Source organism: Lithobates pipiens, unplaced genomic scaffold (assembly GCF_037356315.1).
Source record: "Lithobates pipiens isolate NorthernLeopardFrog02 unplaced genomic scaffold, aLitPip1_a1.2 Scaffold_16, whole genome shotgun sequence".
Lineage (NCBI taxonomy): Eukaryota > Metazoa > Chordata > Amphibia > Anura > Ranidae > Lithobates > Lithobates pipiens.
This window is the reverse complement of record NW_027507748.1, coordinates 188588253-188610495: the sequence shown is the minus strand read 5'-3', so window position 1 is coordinate 188610495 and position 22243 is coordinate 188588253. Positions and strand designations below refer to the sequence as shown.

The window sequence follows — 22243 nt, the reverse complement described above, 5'->3', positions numbered from 1 at the left end:
ACAATTTAAGAATACCCTTAAAGCACAAACTGATAGGTTTACAGGTAAAGACAATAAAAAGGTCAGACAGGACATGAAATATTACTAAGAATGATGGCTTTAAATTATTGCGGTATAGAAAAACAGCTCAAGGTCTTATTTTAGGTGGGAGGTCTGTGCAGAAGTGTGCAGCAAATATAGCCTATTGGCCCGGGATTAAGAAAGCCACAAAAGAGGTATTTAAAGTATTTACTAGGATAACATGCTTTTCCTTCTTCTTTAATTTCTACAAACATACGTTTTTTTCTGTGCATTATGTGCCTCATAATGCAAACAAACATCAAACAATAGTGAAACTGCCTTTGGCAAAATAATATCTCTAACTAAAAGGAGAAATATAATTCTTTGAGCATTACCAAATATTGCATTGTAATTGCTTATTCCCAAATGAAATGATCTCTGTACCCTAAATTGATATTTTGGTTAGGGTTGAATGCCTGTGGGACAAAATGCATGTATTATTTACTTCAGAGTCTACATTGATGAGATCTGCTGCCAGTACTGCCCGTAAAAAGCATGGAGTCTCACCTTTACTGCTGCGATGAGGGTTGGCTCTTCCAATTGAATTACCTTTATTATGAACTACTCAAGAATAAAGGAAAATAGAGTTGTAGGTTGTTGGCTGATTGTATTAAGCAGACCTTGGATTGTGTAGGTCCATTGTGACAGATTTTCTTTGGAGGAGGGACCATAAGCAGCCAGAACTTGCCTCGCCTGTGCACCCCTCGTGGTATGTTTGCCACCTTTTGTGGGAGAAGACACTACTTTTTCTTCCCTTCCACACACATCACTACATGGCAGCACCTGATTGTGGTAGTTTGGGTACCAGGTGCTGAACTATGGGAATGCAAAGATATTGTCCTGTTTCCACATTACTAGAAGACTTGGGCGATTCTCTGGCAGTTTGGCAGCAGAGTGAGGAAGATGTTTACATGGCCCTCCTTGCTACTAAGCAAATATTGTCCTAATATTGGCAAAGTACAAGTTTGCTTTAAATGCAGAGATCTTGAAGCCACTCTTCAACTGATAAAAGATGCCAGTGGGGATTTAACCTGTAAGCATCTGCCAAAACGCTGAAATAATATTTATTGGATTGACTGATCCCGTAAAGTATAAGGGTCGATTCACACTGGGATAACTTGTCAGAGCTGCCTGACAAGTTGCATCCTGTTCTGTACAATGGAACCATTCTAACCGGAGTGACACAAGTCGCTCCGACTTAGAAAAAGGTTCCTGTATGACTTGGGGGGGGGGGGGGGATAGGCGCACTTAAGGCAACTTGCATTGACTTCTATAGAGAAGTCTTTTGCAAGTCGTAGCAGAAAATTTAATTAAAAAGGCTATTTAGGCGATTCATAGTACAGTTGCATATGACTGCAGTTGTAGCCTTTTCTGTGCTACCTGTTGGCTACAAATAGTAAATCTGATTTATTCTTCTATACTTCTTATACTTCCTTATTGGTTGTGTTTTTATCCCAGCTGCCGTTATCGTGAGATGAAAACTATGGGGATTGATTCGTGGCAATGTAAGCAACCAGTAAAAGTAATTATTAGGTGGCTAATACTGTCCCAGAAATACTGCAGCTATACTTAAAGGCTAAGTTCACTTTCTTTTCTTCTAAATTCCAGCTCCCCTATGCACTTATATAGCATTGATGTACTTTTTTGCAAAAATATCAAATCTTTCCATAAAATCTACAGACACATACCTTACTGTCCTCCATCCATGATTCCAAATGTATCTAATGCTTCTGTCTTACTTCCTTACAGACTATAGGTCAGGACACAGGAAGGCGTTGACCAGCTGATCTCATTAGCACACACCCTGAATCATCCAACCTCCCATTCCCAGCTGCAGGTTTTGTAAATGAAATGCAATCAGTAATCACCCTTCTCACTAAATACACAATATACAATCAGATTGCATAGTGTATGGCCATCTTTATGCAAATATATAGGAGGGAGTGGACAAAAAACAATCAGCTGTCAGCCGTTCACATCTCTGAGTAGAGGGAACTCGCATTCCCACATGCATTTTTTGTTTTTGTTTGCAAGGCGGGGAAGCTTTTTGGAGCATTTTCACTCATCACACATAGGGCAGCCTATCCACCTGAATGTGCTGCCCTACATGCAGCAATCTCCCCCAAAGGAGCTTCAGATTTTTTTTTTAGAGCGGAGCTTGGTGCGTTTTTTACTGTGATTTTTGGTGCAGCACATTTCTGAAATGCAAGGAAATGCACAGATGTGAATGGAGCCTCATTGTACTTGTGTTATCGCAAAAAAAAAAAAAACATGTGGGAATGCAAGTTCCCGCTAGGCAGAGATGTGTACGGGGCTTGACTGCTGAGTGTTTCTTTCCACTCCCTCCTATGTACTTGTATAGAGATGGCCATACACTATGCAATCTGATTGTGTATTTAGTGAGACAGGTGATCACTGATTGCATTTATTAAAAAAAACATGCAGCTGGGAATAGGAGGGTAGATGAAGGATGTGTGCTAATGAGATCAGCTAGTCAACTCCGTCCTGTGTCATAACCTACAGTCTGTAAGGACGTAAGACAGAAGCATAGATACATTTTGAATCATGGATGTAGGAGAGTAAGGTAAGAGTTTGTAGATTTTATGGAAAGCTTTGGTATTTTTGCAAAAAAAAGTACATGAATGCTGTATTGGTGCATAGGGGAGCTGAAATGTAGAAGAAAAAAAAAAAGTGAACTTATACGAAAATCGTATCTAAGAATTCTCGTATGGATTTCGCACCATTAGTGGGCTGTAGCAACAGCCGATTTTCGTGTGGAAATCAAATTTGAGAAATCGGACATGTTGGACATTTTTTGAAAAACAAACGATTTTCTAATCAATGATGGGAGAATCGGGCGAGAAATGTAATAAGAAAAGAAAATTTACGGAGAGAAAAGAAGATTCTCAGCCAAGAAAATTATTTTCTGTAGCAACATGAGGTGAAATTGAAGGCTTGGTCAGCCGAATTTCGAAAATCAATGGTGGCACCATCGGATCACAAAAAAAAACAAATTTTCTGATTTTGAAAAGAAAATTTGTTCGAAATTCGACCATGTATGGCCTGCATTAGCCTTTAAGTCAGAAAATCCAATTGATTCAGCAGTTTTTCAAAAATTCAGGGCAGTCAGTTTTTAGTAGATCTGTCCTAGGTGCTTAGACTTAGTGCTTAGTTTTTACCCTTGAGAAAGGAGCGCACAAGTGCCTTACGGATTTCATGCACGCTCTGAAATGTGTTGTGTTCCCTCTGACTGTGCTGATGTCACACGCTTTCCACGAGCTGTTTGTTAACTCTCCTGCATAGGACACAGCTGGCTTCCTCTCCGGCTCCTTGTGGCTCATATAGCCTGGATTTGGTACCTCCTGGAAACACGCCTTTGACATCGACCACATTCCTAGGATATCGCCCTTCCCTATGAGTATACCTGTACTTACTGAGATGTAAGTGTTGATTACTTTTTTGTATGACATATTAAAACATTTCACTCAGAGGCGCTTTTCATTTTTTGCTTTTCCATGTTGTTCCTGAGTTGGCTTCACTCCCGAAAAGAGCAGCCCATCATCATCCTCATCCATTTCTCCAGATCCACTACTCAGCACCTCTCACTTTGATTGGATGTTTTTTTATATCAACTTGGGGACATTTTACTATTGATTCTGCCTTTTAATTATAGCCTTGAGCTTATTGATTGTGAGCTATTATATTGGTGTCCCGAGAGCTAGCATTTGCTGTCTTTTTGTTCATGTCATAGGTGCTTAGGGTTGGTTTGCAGCCATATCTTACCTAAGCACCTACATGAGTTTGTGTTGTTTGCAGGCAATGCTGTAGGTGAGTGTGTATGTAAAGCTGCAGACATAAGAACAAAATGTGAACCAGTGAACACAATAAAGGGTATGCCTTTGATTTAAACTATTTATTCGATTAGGATACTTGCAGATTATGAGACTTTTGTTAGCAAGGCAGCTAAACAAATGCAAAGGACACATTTTGACATGGAAATAAGAAGTGCAATTGGGCTGTTTTCCCAAAGTGAGTTCAAACCTAATTGTTCATGTATGTTTGCCCAATGACACAGGGTGGCACAGTGGTGTAGTGGGTAGCACTCTCACCTAACAGTAAGAAAGGTCGCTGGTTCAAATCCCAACCACGAAACTACCTGCCTGGAGTTTGCATGTTCTCCCTGTGCCTGTGTGGGCTTCCTCTGGGTACTCCAGTTTCCTCCCACAATCCAAAGACATGCAGGTAGGTTAATTGCCTTCTGTCCAAAATTGACCCTAGTATATGAATGGGGACCTTGGATTGTGGGCTCCTTGAGGGTAGGGACCAATGTGAGTGTGCAATGTACAGGGATAGGGACAATTGTAGACACTCACACAGGATGGACTGGTGTCTTTATTCAACCTTAGCAACTATGAAACTATGACACTTTAACTTTCCTCTGCAACATATCCTGCCTGTCTAATCTCTGGTTTTGACTGGTGTTAAAGCCTAGACAGGGGTATGACATGATGACACCTTCACCGTCCAAACCCCCAAACACACATCTCAGTGTTTGGGCCTGGTAATTGAGCACTCATGCTCGAACACTGACACATAGGAAAGGTCACATACTCCCCATACCCTAAAGTCTTGCTCCAGTAGTGAAGGCTCTGGCAGTACTGGGAGCCAATGAAGGAGTATGGCTAGTACGGCTGGGAAAGTTTATATGTCTAGGGGGTTGGGCAGATGGTGTCACCTGAATGGGCAAAGTGACAGTATCTCTGTAAAGTTCAAAAACAAGGAAAGCTTTTATGAATATCAAGTTGCTTTTTGAAGTGCTATTGAGGTGTGTATCAAAAATATATGGTGACAGGGTGGCTTTGAAACTGTTTTGTTTTATAGTTGCTTTGTAAATTGGATCCATTCTTGAAGATAAATAAGATCACCGTTAAAATTAAGAGCTGTCAGAGACACGTTATTTCTGATTCTCTGCACTGACGGAATGACTTTATATTTTATCCCAAACTGTACAAAAATGGGATTGGGGCGAGACGCACTTTGATTTATGGAATCAGACAAGTAAGTGCTGGAATTGTGAATCATGCACTCTCAGACTAGTGGCTAGTGTAGCATCCCTTCTAAAATCATTTTGATTCAGTTTATCTTTTAATAGCATACATGCATTAGGCAAGTGTTAGACAATGTGTTGATGTCCTGTTGAATGTTTCCATGAGAGCATCATTAGACAGGAATGTACTCTTAAAAGAAGCATTTACTTGTTGCTAGTAAAATCTGCCATGGAGGTAAATCCTAATGATATTCTGTATAGCTAAGACATATGACTTTCAATAGCTAATATATATACTGTATACAATGACACCATCATTTTAATCATCTTTAATGTGGTTAAAAGGGGCATATAAAAGTACTAGTTACCATTTTATACAGTAGAGTAGCAGGAATGCTACGTTTCTTTTTGCTCTTTATAAATATTAACATTGCTGTATTGAAAGTAATCTTGGCACATTTTTTGTGGCTTAAACAAAATTCCATTTGGAACAGATAATAATGGAGTTAATCAGAATTTCCAGTGATGCTGATATTTAATGCAATCTATGTATTAACATCTTGAGCATGTGCATCTTTGAAATAAACTGCAATTTCTGTATTGATTTTTTATAAATAGTAATAGGTAGTAGTACCATCATAGTCTGTGGTGTGGTAGTAAGTAAAATGTTCCAATGCAGTCAGTAGAAATGACACTCATAAAACATTATTGGGCCTTTAAAATTGAAGACTTTTCATTACTCTTAAGGCCCGTACACACGGTCGGACTTTTTGACAACAAACATGCAAATTAGCTGTTTTGGAGCAACATCCGACCACGTGTACGCTCCATCGGACAAACTTTTTAGCTTTTCATCTGACTTTTGTTGGCTGTGCGAACGGACAAACCTTCTGGCAAAAAAAGTCCAATGGAGCAAAGTCTGATTGTGTGTACAGAAAACCATTGGACTTTTGTACAAAGTACAAACACGCATGCTCAGAACCAATGCAAAAGATCAGACAACAATACAGAAGTTGACCAAAGGTGGTGGTAAAGAGCAGAAAAATCACGTGATTTGGTGAAAGTTGGCTGAAAAAGTCCTGCCTTGTGTATGCAATACAAGTTCTCGGCTGACACCCTTTGAACAAAAATCCACAGGAAAGTTTGTATAAAGTCCAATCGTGTGTATGAGGCTTTAGTACCAGTAAAAATAACAAAAGACAGGAGTCAACTACACACATTTTCATTAAATTCATCTGCTTGGTCCCCTTGCTGTTGCCACTGAAATTAAATTTCAGGAAATCAGCTAGCTACACAGATGAAATAAATACATTAGTGCTGTTTACCTGTAAAAGGAGTTGTATTTCTGTCCATTCAGTCCTGAGATTGACATAGTCCTACCACACAGCACAGTCTGGAGCCTTGCCGTTTTTCTGTTGCATTTGAGTAACACCGGCATGGGATTGGATTGTGAAGGATCAGCAACAGACCGATGAGGTCACCTTCTGTGCTCCCCCTTTCTGTCAGTATATTCTTTTTGATAACATGTGAATGCAGGACACCTGATTGGCTCATAGTGCTGCCTCTTACACTTTGTTTCCAAGTGCTGCAGTAAAAGTCATTACAATAGGTTGAAATTAAGTTAAATTTGAGTTTCTATGCTAGTTGCATTCCAAGTGTATCTTAATCAAAACTGTTTTTTTTACATTGTAAATTGTGTAGGACAGGCATTTATTTCTGCCTGTGTACTTGTTGGTGAGACACGCCCTCTGTAAACAGAAAATAGGGGGAAAATCCAAAATGTTTGGTTGTAATAGGAGCAGAAATAGAGAGTAAGTATTCCAATGGGAATTCATGTGACAGCTGTCTAAAAGGGCATCTTCATATTGTAGCTATAGGATCAGAAGAAGAGAGAAATCTCCCAAATGTGACACAAATAAAAAAAAAATCTGAAAGTAGTTTAACCCTTCCCTACTATAGCTAAACCTAAAAAGTGGCTTTAGGTATATTTTACTTTTAGGTATACTTCACTACTAGATATACATATATAAATATGAGGTGGTTCTGGCCAGCTCAGTAGATTGCTTTAAGAAAGGCCTGGATTATGTCCTAAATGTACATAATATAACTGGGTGCTAACATTTATAGGCAAAGTTGATCCAGAAAAACCGATTGCCTCTCGGGGGATCAGGAAGGAATTTTTTTCCCCTGCTTTAGCAAATTGGATCATGCTCTGCTGGGGTTTTTCGCCTTCCTCTGGATCAACTGTGGGTATAGAATTGGGTATATGGGATTGTATGATATTATTTTATTTTTTTTGTGGTTGAACTGTATGGACTTGTGTCTTTTTTCAACCTGACTATGCAACTATGTAACGATATACTTTACTACAGGTAAAAGCAGCCCAGCCTAACTCACTGACCTCTGCTTTATTGCTAGTTCCTCGGCTAGACAGGGTAGGTTCTTGACACCATCAGCAGAGAGATACATATCTGGGGAACGGACTGCCATTTTCAATGACAAACTTAACTTTCACTTGAGATCTTCTTTTTTTTTTTTTCTATTTCAAAAGTCCTCTATTGCCAGAGCAATGTATACATAGTCTCTCACTTAGGCTATGTTTAGAGGTACTAATAAGGATCACTCAACCTTTGCTTGACTATGGTTGTACTCAGCATAGCTTGTAGGTGTGCCATTGCTACTATCTATTGCTTTGAGGACAGGACTGATCTGGTACCTTGGTGAATGATATACAGTAACAGCATGACATAGCCTATTTTCACATAGCAGTTGCACCATCCTTATGTATTGCAGCTACCAATTATGGACTCTATTAGTTACCACTTTAATAATTGTACCAGTTTAAGTATGCTTATTACATAGCATAAGCTGTTATACTATTTTTGCTGACTTCTTTTTGTGACATCATTTATCCGCATTAGTTTGGACAAATTAAAAGTCAAACTGTTGGCTTAGTCCTGACCTTTGTGACTTAAAAGGAATTGCGGTTTATCATATGTCCTCCTAATGATTAGTAATTAGGTGCAACTATCAATCAACCTGTCAAAAAAGCCACCTGGTAAAGGAAATGCTTGCATAGTCAGAAGATAAGAAACATGGGATGTTTTGTGTAGTCTCAATATATCTCAGGTCTTCTGCAGCAGTGATGTCAGAATATAATTTTAGCCAATAAGGCAGCTGTATTATGATGCCAGTCTGTTATCAGAGTGGACTGAGAATTCCTCTGTGTAGTTGCTGTCTCTATCTTTATCTTGGAGATCAGTTAAAGGACATCTGCCATGCAAGACTGAAAAACTACCATCTGCCGTACAATGAAAAACGACTGCTACTACTACTAGCCGAAAGATTAAATTAAATGTATAGAAGTGTTGAATATGTGCAGGAGTTTGGACATGTGAGAACTGAGCTTTGAATGTTACATTATTTCAGTGTAGGTTGCAGAATGACAATGAACTGGTTGACCTGTTGACACTGAACACAATTATTATTATTATTATACATGATTTATATAGCGCCAGCATTTACAACATTAGGGCAAACAGTACAGGTACAATACAATTGAATAAAGAAGAAATTGTTAGAGCTCCTTAGAGCTTACAATCTAGAAGGGAGGGTCAAGCGATCCACAAGGTAATAACTGTGTAAGATGAGCTGATGAAGAAAGTACAGTTGTTAGGTGGAGACAGGGTAGGCTTTTTGGAAGAGAAAAGCTTTCAAGGATTGCCTAAAAGTGGACAGAGAAGGAGATAGTGGGACAGATTGGGTTAGGGAATTCCAAAGGATTGGAGAGGCTCGGGAGAAGTCCTGAAGGCGAATATAGGAGGGGGCAACTAGGGAGCTAGAGAGCAGGAGGTCTTGGCAGGAACAAAGAGGATGATTTGGTTGATACTTTGAGACTAGGTTAGTGATTTATCTGGGGGCAGAGTTGTGGATAACTTTGTAAGTTGTTGTTTTGAATTTAATTAGTTGGGTGAGTGGCAGCCAATGGAGGTATTGGCAGAGAGGGGTAGCAGACGCTAAGCGGTTTGTAAGGTGGATGAGTCTGGCAGCTGAATTCATGATGGGTTGAAGGGGGAATAACGTATTTAAAGGTAAGCCAATGAGGAGGGAGTTACAGTAGTCTAGGCGAGAAATAACCATGCAGTGAATTAGGAGTTTCGTGGTTTCATTGGTTAGGATGGGACTAAACCTTCCTAAGCAATAAACCTACTTACGTTTTTGCTGCCTACAGTTAAGAGTTGTAAGCGCCACCACATCTACACACACAAAACACACACGCAGACATGCTATATGTACATAGAGAGAAAGAGAAGCTATATTCACAGAGGTTCACTATGGCTAAGTCCAGTTGGTAGACAGATGCAGTAATATGCTTTGTCTCAGCTGGTGCTCAGACCACAGGATTAGCAGCTTTCATTCGCTCCTTATTAATAACATACAGTGTGGAGTATCTCTAGTAAAACAAACATGGCCATATAATCTGACAGGCTGACACAAATTCCAAAATTTCCTGCTGCTTTTGGGGGGTCTTGTTATAATAGGCAATGCAAAAGGTTTAGAGAGCAAGATTGTGGTAATGCACTATTTTCAAAAGATGTGCTGTCCTACATTTCTCCCCTACAGAGACGTGGTTAAGAGTCTAATTCTCCCAGAGTCATGATACATATTTTCCTGCCATAAAGGTCAATGTTCCATTCACAAGAATATATTTTTTTTTATGGTATATTAATGATTTTTAGACCAGCAAGGCAATCCACATGGAGTGTTATAGTAATAAGCACTGCAATTAGATATCAATTAAAACAAATACATAGTTGAATAACACATTTACAGATATATCTGTCATGGTGCAATCTCTTGTAAAGATGGCTCTAGACATGAAATGTCATATCACTAGAACATGCAAGTCTTTTTTTTTTTGTCAATTGATTTTTACAAGGCTAGTTTTCTACTTCAGATATTCCTACAATGATGATTTATTAGGACGGTTTGCTGGTACCTACAAATTAGACTAACTTGTTTGATTTGTCTGCCATCAGCTGAATTGGGCAATAGCAATTCTATGTCTGTGTACCTGCAATCCTGCATCAATATTTGACTTGTGACTAATAGAAATGTCCAAAAGGTTTAGCACAATTCAGAATTTCTAGCAGACAACACAAATTTAGAGGCACTAGATGGTCCACACTTAAAGGGTAAGTTCACTTTTGTACACTTTTGTTTTTTTAAATTCCACCTTTCATGCACCAATATAGCATTCATGTACTGTTTTTGAAAAAAAAAAATATCAAAGATTTCCATTAAATTTACAGTCACTTACTTTTTCTTGTGTTAATCCATGTATCCAGACATTTCCATTAGTAATGTCCTCTTCCTGATCAGATTAGAGGTCATGACACAGGAAGGAGTTGACCAGCACACACCCTTCATCATCCACCCTTCCATTCCCAGGTGCACGTTTTTTTTTTTTTAAAGAAATGCAATCAATCAATCAGTGATCACCCTTATCACTAAATACACAATCAGATTGCATAGTGTCAGGAACTTGGTATGAGGCTGAGATCCTGGGAGGGCTCCCCTTGCGGCCGAATGCAGGACACCCCTGGAGGTGAAACAGGGAGTGTGGTGCCCACAGAAGCATGAGTTGCCTGGTTGCTGAAGCTGGTTGCCAGGAGCTTGCTGGAACAGGCAGGGTACACTGAAGGGTAGGCATGCTTAGATGGTCCTGGAGGTACGGACCAGTGGAGCAGACTGGATGGCTGAGTCGGGTGCCAAGCCAGGGGTCATTTACAGTAACACAGTACATATAAGCATAAACAGGAGCCAGCTGGGTCTTTGCACAGGATACAGGTAAAGTCACAGTCCATAAGCCAGGCTGAAATCAGATGCAGGGAGCAAGCAGGGACAAAGTCAGAATACAAGCCAAGAGGTCAAGCCAGGAGATCAAGAAAAGCAGGTCAAGGCAAACCGGGTCGGTACACAGGAAATCTGATAAGCAGGATTTACAAATCACAGGAACACAGAGGGAAGCTGACGATAAACTAGCAATGCACCATTGTCAGCAGCAGGTTTAAATAGGCAGTGGCGCCACTATCACACTGTGCGTGTACCGCCACGCATGTGTGTTCACCTGTTCAAAGCACTGCACATCCTTGTGCATTGGTTCGTGCCAGCATGCCTCTGCCTGGGCTGGTTCGCGATTCCTGCATTATTGTGTCTGGGAATGCGCCTATTTCCCTGATACTTAGTGTATGGCCATCTTTATACAAGTACATAGAAGGGAGTGGACAGAAAAACTCAGCTGTCTATCCCAATATTCCCCTGAATTGCTTTTGTGTGTGCCTGGATCGTGGTACATTTATTCATATCTTTTGGAGTTGTAAAGCACTCCACCCACTGTGGCAGAAAGCTGCAACTAGATTTGCCCTAATAGATGGCTCCAGTCTATCCTTAAAGTGTAACTCTACTTTTGTTGAGAAAAAAAACATTCCCCTCTGGGTGATCTATGTGCATTGAAGCAGTATAACAAACACTGTTGCAGATTACTACTACTTTGTTATTCTGAAGAAATCCATTTGTGTTTGTGTGTGCCTCGGTTCTGAGTGGGTCTAATGGGAGTGGTTTCATAATTAACTGTCAGGTGTGGCAGCAACTGGGCACTAATGAGGAAATCTTCTGGGCCTGCATCCCTTTAGACATGCTTCTATTGAAAGTTTCCAAAAAATACATTTTTTTGTTGCAGGGGATGCCTGAAATTTGACTTGTATCTTAGTGCAGATTTCTGGGAAAATTTGTGAGCCAATCACACAAGCAGGAAATTATGTTTCTGGGGAGTGGTCAGTACACACTCTGTGTACAGAACAACCCCAGGTAGCCATATTGCAATCCATTCTCAGAAAATTACAGAGCTGAAGATTGAAAAGGAAAGATCATTTTTTATAACATTCAATTACAATATGATTAGTGTCTCAATTATATCCTTTATAGTATTTTTTCTTCATTTGCTATTTTTTTCCCCACGAAAGTAGAGCTACCCTTTAACCAATGTGCCTTTTGTTTGCTCTAATCCCCGGGGTACGTACCTCATGTGAGAGATTGTTGCACACATTATTTAGTTGTATACAATGGATGATAGCACTTAATTGGCACCTTGTTCCCAAGTATTGTCTAGGGTGGAGACGATTAAACGAATGACTATATTCTCCTATGTCCTATATATATATGTCCTATAAATTCTATGACACCTTTTCTGAAAATTTGGTTTATTGGGATGCTTATCCGGTCTGATTTTTTTCTCTCTTTAGATTTCATTTGGTCTTCTGTCCTACATTTGATATTTCATGCACGATCTTTATATTATACTGTCTGACCTTCATGCCAGTTTCATGCTTTTAAGCATGATATAATGTATGTAGAAGCTTTCTAGTCTGCATTTTATTAAGCTCAGTGTATGTTTCAATTTTTTCTATAACTATATATTAGCATTGTAATTTTGTTGTGCCTTCTCTTGTTCACTGAACAATATCCATAATGTAATTATTGCACAATGTATATGTTTGTGCCTTTTATAATAATAAAATTGTTTGTAAAAAATAAATAAAAATGGCTAGTGCCACTTTGTGGGGAACAGGAGGGGCACTAGTACCCTGTGAAGGGTGAGGAGAGCACTAATACTCCGTGAATGGTGGGGGGGGGGGGGCATTAGTGCTAGGAGGAGGAAGTGATGGAGGCACTGGTACAATGTTTTGTGAGGGGAGGGGGCACTGATGCACTATAGAGAGAGAGAGGAGCTCAGTGAAGGTCATTGGCGTCCAGTGGATTACTTACCTGTCCACATTCTGCATCCTGCACCACTGCCTCCCCCTGCCAAAGGGAGAGCCAAAACTAGGTGCAAGAATGAGCATTCCAGCACCAGAGCTTTCAGCTGGATGTAAGCGATGCCAGAATTATTTTAAAAACCTTGGAGGGTCTTGTGGAATCTGTGACTGTTTGGAAGTGTGCACTGGTGCCCAGGATGAGGCTGCAGGAGAGCATAGGGGTGCACATACAGTAAGGAGTAAAATACAATGACAGGTATAAGGGAAGGGTCTATCACTCACATCACACTCCGGTATAGAGAGGTACAGGTGGGGTAATGGTAAAGAGACAGAGGAAATGGTGGGGCGCTGAAGGTCCAGTTAAAGGTATGGGTGGAGAAGAATAATGGATAATAGCGGATGACTCTTACTCATATGTTGAGATTTGCACTGATGTCCAGGTCCCAGTTGCAGCTGTAGTAGATGTCCTTGTTACAGTTCAGCTGTAGTAGATGTCCGGGCCACAGTTGCAGCTGTAGTAGATTTCCTGGTTACAGTTCAGCTGTAGTAGATGTCCAGGCCATAGTTACAGCTGTAGTAGATGTCCAGGTCACTGGTGCAGCTGTAGTAGATGTCCAGGTCCCAGTTGCAGCTGTAGTAGATGTCCTAGTTACAGTTAAGCTGTAGTAGATGTCCAGGCCACAGTTGCAGCTGTAGTAGATGTCCAGGTCACTAGTGCAGCTGTAGTAGATGTCCAGGTCCCAGTTGCAGCTGTAGTAGATGTCCAGGTTACAGTTCAGCTGTAGTAGATGTCCAGGTTACAGTTCAGCTGTAGTAGATGTCCAGGTTACAGTTCAGCTGTAGGAGATGTCCTGGTTACAGTTCATCTGTAGTAGATGTCCAGGTTACAGTTCAGCTGTAGGAGATGTCCTGGTTACAGTTCAGCTGTAGTAGATGTCCAGGTCACTGGTGCAGCTGCAGTAGAACCTTGCATGCATATGCCATGGCAGACCCAAGAAGATCTTGTCACATGATAGTGGATGGTTGACAGAATTTCTGCGCTTGTTCAAGGAAAGTGGGTACTTCCATGCAAAGGAGTCAAAGTGCAGCCCACCATGTACAGCCAGCACCTGGCCAGCAGTGGGACGCTTGTCAGATCTGCAGGATGGTGGGAATTTGTTCTGCAAGACAGTTCAGTGGAATCTAATCTTACTAATAATCTAGGAAAGTTGATTATGCATCCTGAGATATGAGAAGGCATAACAAGTTGCAAACATATTTTCTTTTACACCTTTTGAAAAAATATGCATAGCTCCATTATTAAAATATTCCTATGAGTTAATAAAGTTGATTTATGTTACTGGAAGCTTAACACGGCACATTTTTAATTAGAGATGCCATGATGTTACTGTTACTATTAACATTTAAATCAAAGCATTGACATTGATATTGGTAGAGGTTCATGTTTTTTTTTTTTTTTTTGCTTTGAATAATTTGAATCTATTCCAGCAACAACATTTAGCCGAGTTTTGGTTTGGCAATTACTGACCACAGAACAGGGCCAGCAACTTAACTACTACACTAATCTCTTCTTAACTTTTAGGCTGTTGGCCTGTAACTGTCTTACTCTGCCAAGTCTTCTGTGAGTCTATCATACTGCTTAGTTACAAGATCTTATTGCAGATGTTGAGTTGACGTTTAAGTGCCTTGTATAATGAAACGATTGCTAACTAAGTCCTGCAAAGCACTATGGTCTGGTTGTTTACATATGCACATAGCACTGTTAAATCTCTATAATCTAATTGAATATGTATCACAGAATAATGATATTATTGGATTGTTTTATATAATTTTGCTTTGCACTTTTATATGCCATATGCTAAGAATAGGTAATGTGGCACTACTTTCATAAGACTGATCACCACATATTGTTTATTTAGTGGATTGAGAAAGGCTTTGAATATAACTCTGAACATACATTTATCTAAAAGGTACTAAAAATCATTTTGTATTCTATTCTAAAAATCTATTCATATTTGTATTTCGTATTCTCCTGGAACATTAGGTGGCTATGCATTAATATTTACCATGACAACAAGGTGACATACTCTTGTCCTCCTCAGAGTATAGCTGTTACAAATGTTTGTTATCCATAGGCGTGCAGTGCTGAATCCGCCTACTGCCAGGGTTCACCCACATGTTGGCCCCCTCTGCCCCATAGTACTGCTGGCTTCACTCCTCCCCCCCCCCCAGCTGCGGGGGATGTTTCAGGATGGAGAGCAGGCAAAGAGGTTAGTAAGTTGTAATGTAATGTACTAGCCACTTCTTTTTCTAAATGAACACAGTGAACACACTCACTCATTGTGTCCATTCGTAACTAAAGCATAGTAGACTGTGTTTACTATGCTTCAGTTTGTGAATGAACAGCTGCACACACCTATTTTGTTACCCACATGTGTCTGGCCACTTGTCCTGAAATTGCCATCTCTCATTTATAGCAAACTTAATTGTCCACGAAAACGCTCAGCTAAAAGATGACATTACATGAGAAATTACACTTTTTAAAGGCAAAAAGACAGCTCACTTTGCAAGGGAAATTGTGCTTTGCAATGGAATTATTCTCAGAGGTAAGTGAATGAGGCAAAGATCTGCTTACTTCCATTATCCAAAAATGCTCAAGCATACATTTTTTATTTTTTTTATTTTCCTTGCACATGATTGGGTACACTTTGCTTCACTGCATTCACTAAACTCCAGGGATTATTCCCTTGCAACATTGGACAGTTAATTTGCCTTTAGTAAACCAACCCCAATTTGTAGAAAGCAGGATTGTACAACCTGGAGGACTGACCAATATGATACTACAGACTGGTGACAAAACATACAAATCAATATTAAAGAGGAAGTGAACTCTCCCACTCTGATGCTTTTTTTCATTTAGTCCATTATAATAAGTAATTATCAAACTATAGCCACTGTAATCCAGCTCAAATCGGATATTACTTACTGTTTAAAGAAACTTTAAAAAACTTGTTTCCAGGGGTTAGGCAGCACCATCTTAAGTATTGTTTTCTGAGTCCACAGTAGAGTGTATTTCCGCCCTTACATTGAGCACTTCCTGTACTGTTAACCAAGCCTCCTTCTCAATCCAACGTTTCTATGTTAACCTTGCTTCCCTGTTCATAGCTGACTTGTTTTATTTCATAGTATTTACTTGTGCTGATTATCGAGTGTTTGTCTGTGTGAGTCTTATCAGCTTCAGCTGATAAGACTGCAGTAATACTGTCCCATGCCCTGCTTTACACTGCATGTGATGTCATATGGTCACATGGAGTGTAGGAGGAAGCTCTGAGTGATTATGCAGCCTCCTGGGAGTTCAGTATCATGTGCCGTAGGAAGTCCTGATAACAGATAGACAAGCACATACAGAGTGTGTCGTAAATCAGGGGAGATCTGGGCATGCTCAGTGACATCATTCGAAAAAACCAAAAGGATTAGAACAATACTAAGCAAGTAAGGAGATATCTACAAGCAATGTTCATTAAGGTTTTTTATGCTGATTTACATGGGAAAAAGTTGTGGGGGAGAGCTTACAAACACTTTAATGCTGAATGGTATATTTAAACCTGGTGGCTCTAGTGATGCCCATGAGTCCACAAATTATGACAGCTCTCCAAATAATGATTAAATTACCTCCCCAAAAATGAACCATTCCCTTTTAAATGCATTCATGTTAATTATTGTAGAAATAGCCCGGGGTTGATTTCAACTTTCTAACTGAACTTTCTGCTTTTGTTACAGAACAACAGTTCTTTGATTTGGTGCCAGAATCACAAGCAATGTTCAAAGGTAAAACGCATCTTTTTCTGGTGCTTTCATGATTGTTGTTTCTTTAAATAAAAAAGAGAAAGTGAGAAAAATGAGCCATTAATAGTTGATGTGGAAAAATGTTCTCTCTTTGTGTGATTCATCCTTCTGTCGTTACTCCCAAGGCTTTTTAAGTACCATAATAACTCCTTCACTGTTGAGGGCTCCATTTAAACATTGCTTTTCAGTGATAGTGCTTATTCAAGACTTGACAAGTTCAGAATAGAACTGAGAACTCTTGTTCATTTAACCCATTTGTGTCCTCTGGGAGGGGCTGCAAATCATTTCAGATACCTTTTAATGCTTTAGAGGTTTAAGACAGCTATATTCTATTATTTACCAAGGCTCTGACACAAAAAAACCCAGAGAACACATCAACTCATGACTAACTGATTCTATGAGGCAGAAATCTTATTAAGCTGTATAGATGAAAGATGCGTTACATCAAACACTGTGTTAATTCTACTGTAATTCTCAAATAATGATGGGAATGCTCTATTGTACATAAATTGAGATGATCGTGCATGAGAAATTAAAGCATTCTAAGTAAAGGTTTGTCATGTTTTCTGCATTTTTATATCCTACTACAAGCTCAGTTTCTGCCTGGATAGTTGGGTGAATGTTCTTTTAGAGTATTAAACATAAAACAAGGGTTTTAGTTTAAAATATTGTGGAGCCACCTGGCTCAAGCAACTTTGTATTTTGCAGCTTGCATGGTGTTCTGTTGTAAAGTGATGATTGCTATTTCTTATGGTTTTCCATCCAACACTAAGCCCTTGTACACACGGTCGGAGATTCCGACGACCAAATCCGTCGGATTTTGTCCGATGGATCTTGTCCGAAACTGTTGCATACACACGGTCGGACAAAGTTGTCGGAAAATCCAATCTTTCAGAACGTGATGACGTAATTTCGTTACGATGGGACTACGTTCAGGCTAGTAGCCAATAGCTTTGATCTAGGAATTGTATCTGAGCATGTGTGGCACTTTGTCCCATCGGAATTCTCTACACATGATCGGAGTATGTCCGATCGGAGCATTTTGTTGGAAAATATTTCCAGCAAGTTGGAAAAGTTGGTCCGACGGATATTCCAACGGAAACAGTCTGATGCAGACCACAGTCGGAATATCCGACAAAACGCTCTGATCGGACACATTCCGTCTGAATCTCCGATTGTGTGTACAAGGGCTAAGTGTGTATGTTGCAAGCTTTTTGGTGTGAAGAAAAAAAAATGCAGCGAATCAAGAAAGTTGAGATGGTATAATTGTATCTGGGCAGACTTAATGGATATTAGACTTTTGAAGGTTTTGCATTTAAGTGATAAACCTTATTGGCTCATTTAGGTTAATGCAAGTTTTCAGAATAACCCAGATCCCTTTGTATAAAGCCTGGCAAAGGGATCTAGGTATTACTGAAACCTTGGATCTTTAATAACATAATTTGGCCAATAAAGGCTATCACTTAAATTCCAAACTTTCTTCATTAATCAATGACTAACATTGGACAATATTTCATTCGAAGTTTGAAAGTAAAGTACATTTTTCAAAGTTTTCACAGCTGTAAGGGATTTTTAGAAGACCATGTCTTGAAAGAAGGAGTAGTAAATGGCGTACACAGCCTCTGTGCAGGGCTTAGTACAGTAGCTTAAGGTATATAGCAAGAGGGACTTTAATGGGTAATTTTTAAAGAAAAGGAGGACCAAAATGGCCCTAGATCGGACTTTAGAGGCAAATTGGACGAGAGTATATAAAAATATATATATATTTTATTGATAAATAACTTTAATGGGAAATCCAATGATTGGTAATTAAGAATGACTATCAAGCTGTAGCTTACACACTGAATCTGTAATACTGTATGTAGGAATTCAGGATATATATATCCATATTATACATAATTCCTGTTTTGTTCTGCTAGTCTGAAAACTGAGGAAATGTAAACAAAAAAGTGCAGTTATCAAACGTGAGAAATGTCCTACTTAAGAACTAAAAAAAATCTGTATTTTTTTTATGAAGAAAATATCCTCATTTAAAATAGCCCTTTCTATTTTAAACTTTTCCTAAAAGACAGTCATAATAAAGTAGATGCACTTTCAGGTAATGTTATACATGTCATAAGACCCATGAAAGACAAAGTACTCCAAAATGCAAATCTTGCATTATTAAACATTGGGGTTATTTATCAAGGTGAACCAATAGGGGGCCACACAGTAGGCCACATAGTATTAGTAGTAATAATAATAATAATAAAAATAATTGTAGGGGTGGCACAGGCCAGACTTTTCTAAGAAAGAGGACAGTGTCCTGGACACCTATTGCTAATTCTGAATTTTTTCTACAGTGGTAAGAGGGTCACTTCTTACCTGCTTCTATTTGCAGAAACAGAGCTAGGGTATTCCCTTTAACTTCATATATTCGTCTAAACTTAAAATGAAAGTAAATGAGAGTGCTAAAATAAAGTGTCCGCTGTTATAATCACTTGTTCAATCTCATTGTTGTAATAAGTGTAAAACTATGGAGAGCCAGTCATATGAACAGAAAATAAGCACTTCTGAGGAAGTATGTACAGGATACCATTTTGTTAGCATGGTTGCAAGGAAGCAACAGTTAAATTTTTTGACAGTTGTAGACAATAATAGCTGGATCAAATGCAAATCAAAATGTAAAACATTACATTGGAAAATAGTTGCAATTTTTATTGATTTGTTTTTAATCCACAGGTGAACACGTTCCCACAAATTTAGATGAATAAGACCCTCTTACAATTTGTTCATTTTACTAAGTATAGAAAGGATACAGGTGGGACTTTATATGAGCCGTGACCATCCGGTACACAGAGCTCCATCCCTATTATTTAGACACACAAAAGGGAGACGGGGCAAAAAAGGGGGGCAGCAGTGGGACTTTATATGAAACAAGACATTGGGGGTCAATTAAATCAATCAATAAAATAGTATTTTATTGGCGTTGCACGGGGAGATACTACAATACATTAACAATACGTCAATACTGTAATACATAAATCTTTTTGCAGAAAAAAAAATATACAATAAGATGAAATGTAAGTAGATAATAAATAGTAAATAAATATATATAAATAAATACTAAATAAAAAATATGTAGAAAAATATATATATAATAGTAACATAGTCAATTCATAATATATAAGCATTAATATATATACTTCATATTATCATAACGTAATTGCACATCATTGGTAGCCGATCAATAGTATATCCCAAAGTGCATATATAGTGGAAACCAATAAAATGAATTGATGATTTAAATAGATACATCAAACCCATGGGGGAATCTTGGTTATTGGGGCATAAAATCCATTAGTAAAAAGCTTGACGCGTTTCGTGGACTGTTTCCACTCATCAGGAGCCGCTATAAAAAATTGGGGGTACCTGTGATAAAGACATATACTGAGTATTAAAAATCAATGGTAATTGATTATAAAGGAAAAGAGGGGGCATACGAAGTGGTCCCATCCACTCTTACCTATGGAATAACAAAAATTGCATATGGATCTCATGGTAGTACGATTTTAGATCGGAGGCATAGTTGAGGGGGAATCTGCATCTTTCCGGGAGTTGAGGTGACATCCGAGAAGCCGGCAGGCAGGCCAGAAGTGAGAAGGTCCTAAATGTGACTGGGATGTACTCAAGTTAAGTATGTGTAGTGAAGGGAAACTAAGGGACCTAAAAAAGAGAGAGAGGGGATGATGTAATGAGGGTAAAGTGGGGTGGGGGAAGGGGGGGAGCGGGTTAAATAGTAATAATGTATGGAAAGAACAAAGAGAAATTATAAGTGAAGCAGTGAGAATTGGGTAAGAATAGTTATCCCAGGTGCGAACAAAGTGTGTAAAAAGTGGACACAGAACTGGAGCAAACCACAGTGACTATAACACCACAAAGATGAAGAGACTCAACACCAGAGGTACGAGGTACCTGGGATAAGAATGGTGTGTGAAGAGGGGTGACACGTTTAAGAAAAAAACCTTATTGAAATGAAGAATGTCCTTCGAATAGAAGATGAGTGATGAAAGTAGCCTGCAACACCGGCGGGGATGTGACCAACGTCACGCTGAAAATGCACAGCTCAGAGAGCAAAGGTGCCCGCATCCGAACGACTTGCGCTCACATGAGAGAGCCCAACAGCCCTCGTGCTGAGCGGAGTTGGAACAAACACGTCAGTGTTCAGCGTCACAACTGACGCCGGACGTAAGGCGTGTGGGCGTGGCGCCGACGCACAGCGAAGGCGAGCCCCCCCCACACCAAAGACCTGACGGTCACGTAGGTGGGGGATAGCCACGGTGTGCGTCGCAACTCCCGGAGGTAGATGAGGTCACCCCTCAGAGAAAGAACAAGATAAAAATATATTAATAATACATGACCTCCTAAAAAGCACAGGGTACTGGCCAATATAGTAGATAATTATATTGGCTAAAGTGGATATCGTGCCCACTTATGACCAAAGAGTAAACCTGAATAACCAATGTGTTGTTTCCATCCCTAATCAGTAAGTATAGAAAGGATACAGGTGGGACTTTATATGAGCCGTGACCATCCGGTACACAGAGCTCCATCCCTATTATTTAGACACACAAAAGGGAGACGGGGCAAAAAAGGGGGGCAGCAGTGGGACTTTATATGAAACAAGACATTGGGGGTCAATTAAATCAATCAATAAAATAGTATTTTATTGGCGTTGCACGGGGAGATACTACAATACATTAACAATACGTCAATACTGTAATACATAAATCTTTTTGCAGAAAAAAAATATACAATAAGATGAAATGTAAGTAGATAATAAATAGTAAATAAATATATATAAATAAATACTAAATAAAAAATATGTAGAAAAATATATATATAATAGTAACATAGTCAATTCATAATATATAAGCATTAATATATATACTTCATATTATCATAACGTAATTGCACATCATTGGTAGCCGATCAATAGTATATCCCAAAGTGCATATATAGTGGAAACCAATAAAATGAATTGATGATTTAAATAGATACATCAAACCCATGGGGGAATCTTGGTTATTGGGGCATAACATCCATTAGTAAAAAGCTTGACGCGTTTCGTGGACTGTTTCCACTCATCAGGAGCCGCTATAAAAAATTGGGGGTACCTGTGATAAAGACATATACTGAGTATTAAAAATCAATGGTAATTGATTATAAAGGAAAAGAGGGGGCATACGAAGTGGTCCCATCCACTCTTACCTATGGAATAACAAAAATTGCATATGGATCTCATGGTAGTACGATTTTAGATCCCTCATTACATCATCCCCTCTCTCTCTTTTTTAGGTCCCTTAGTTTCCCTTCACTACACATACTTAACTTGAGTACATCCCAGTCACATTTAGGACCTTCTCACTTCTGGCCTGCTTGCCGGCTTCTCGGATGTCACCTCAACTCCCGGAAAGATGCAGATTCCCCCTCA

General features: G+C 39.2%; 1 protein-coding gene across 1 annotated transcript in view; it reads left to right on the top strand.

The window, feature by feature from the left end:
• ANOS1 (anosmin 1) overlaps positions 1–22243 on the top strand; it is a 229844-nt gene that overhangs the window by 57729 nt on the left and 149872 nt on the right. The window contains exon 2 of the mRNA XM_077480835.1: positions 16705–16752. Coding sequence (XP_077336961.1) covers positions 16705–16752 — 48 coding nt within the window. The remainder of the gene's footprint in view (positions 1–16704; positions 16753–22243) is intronic.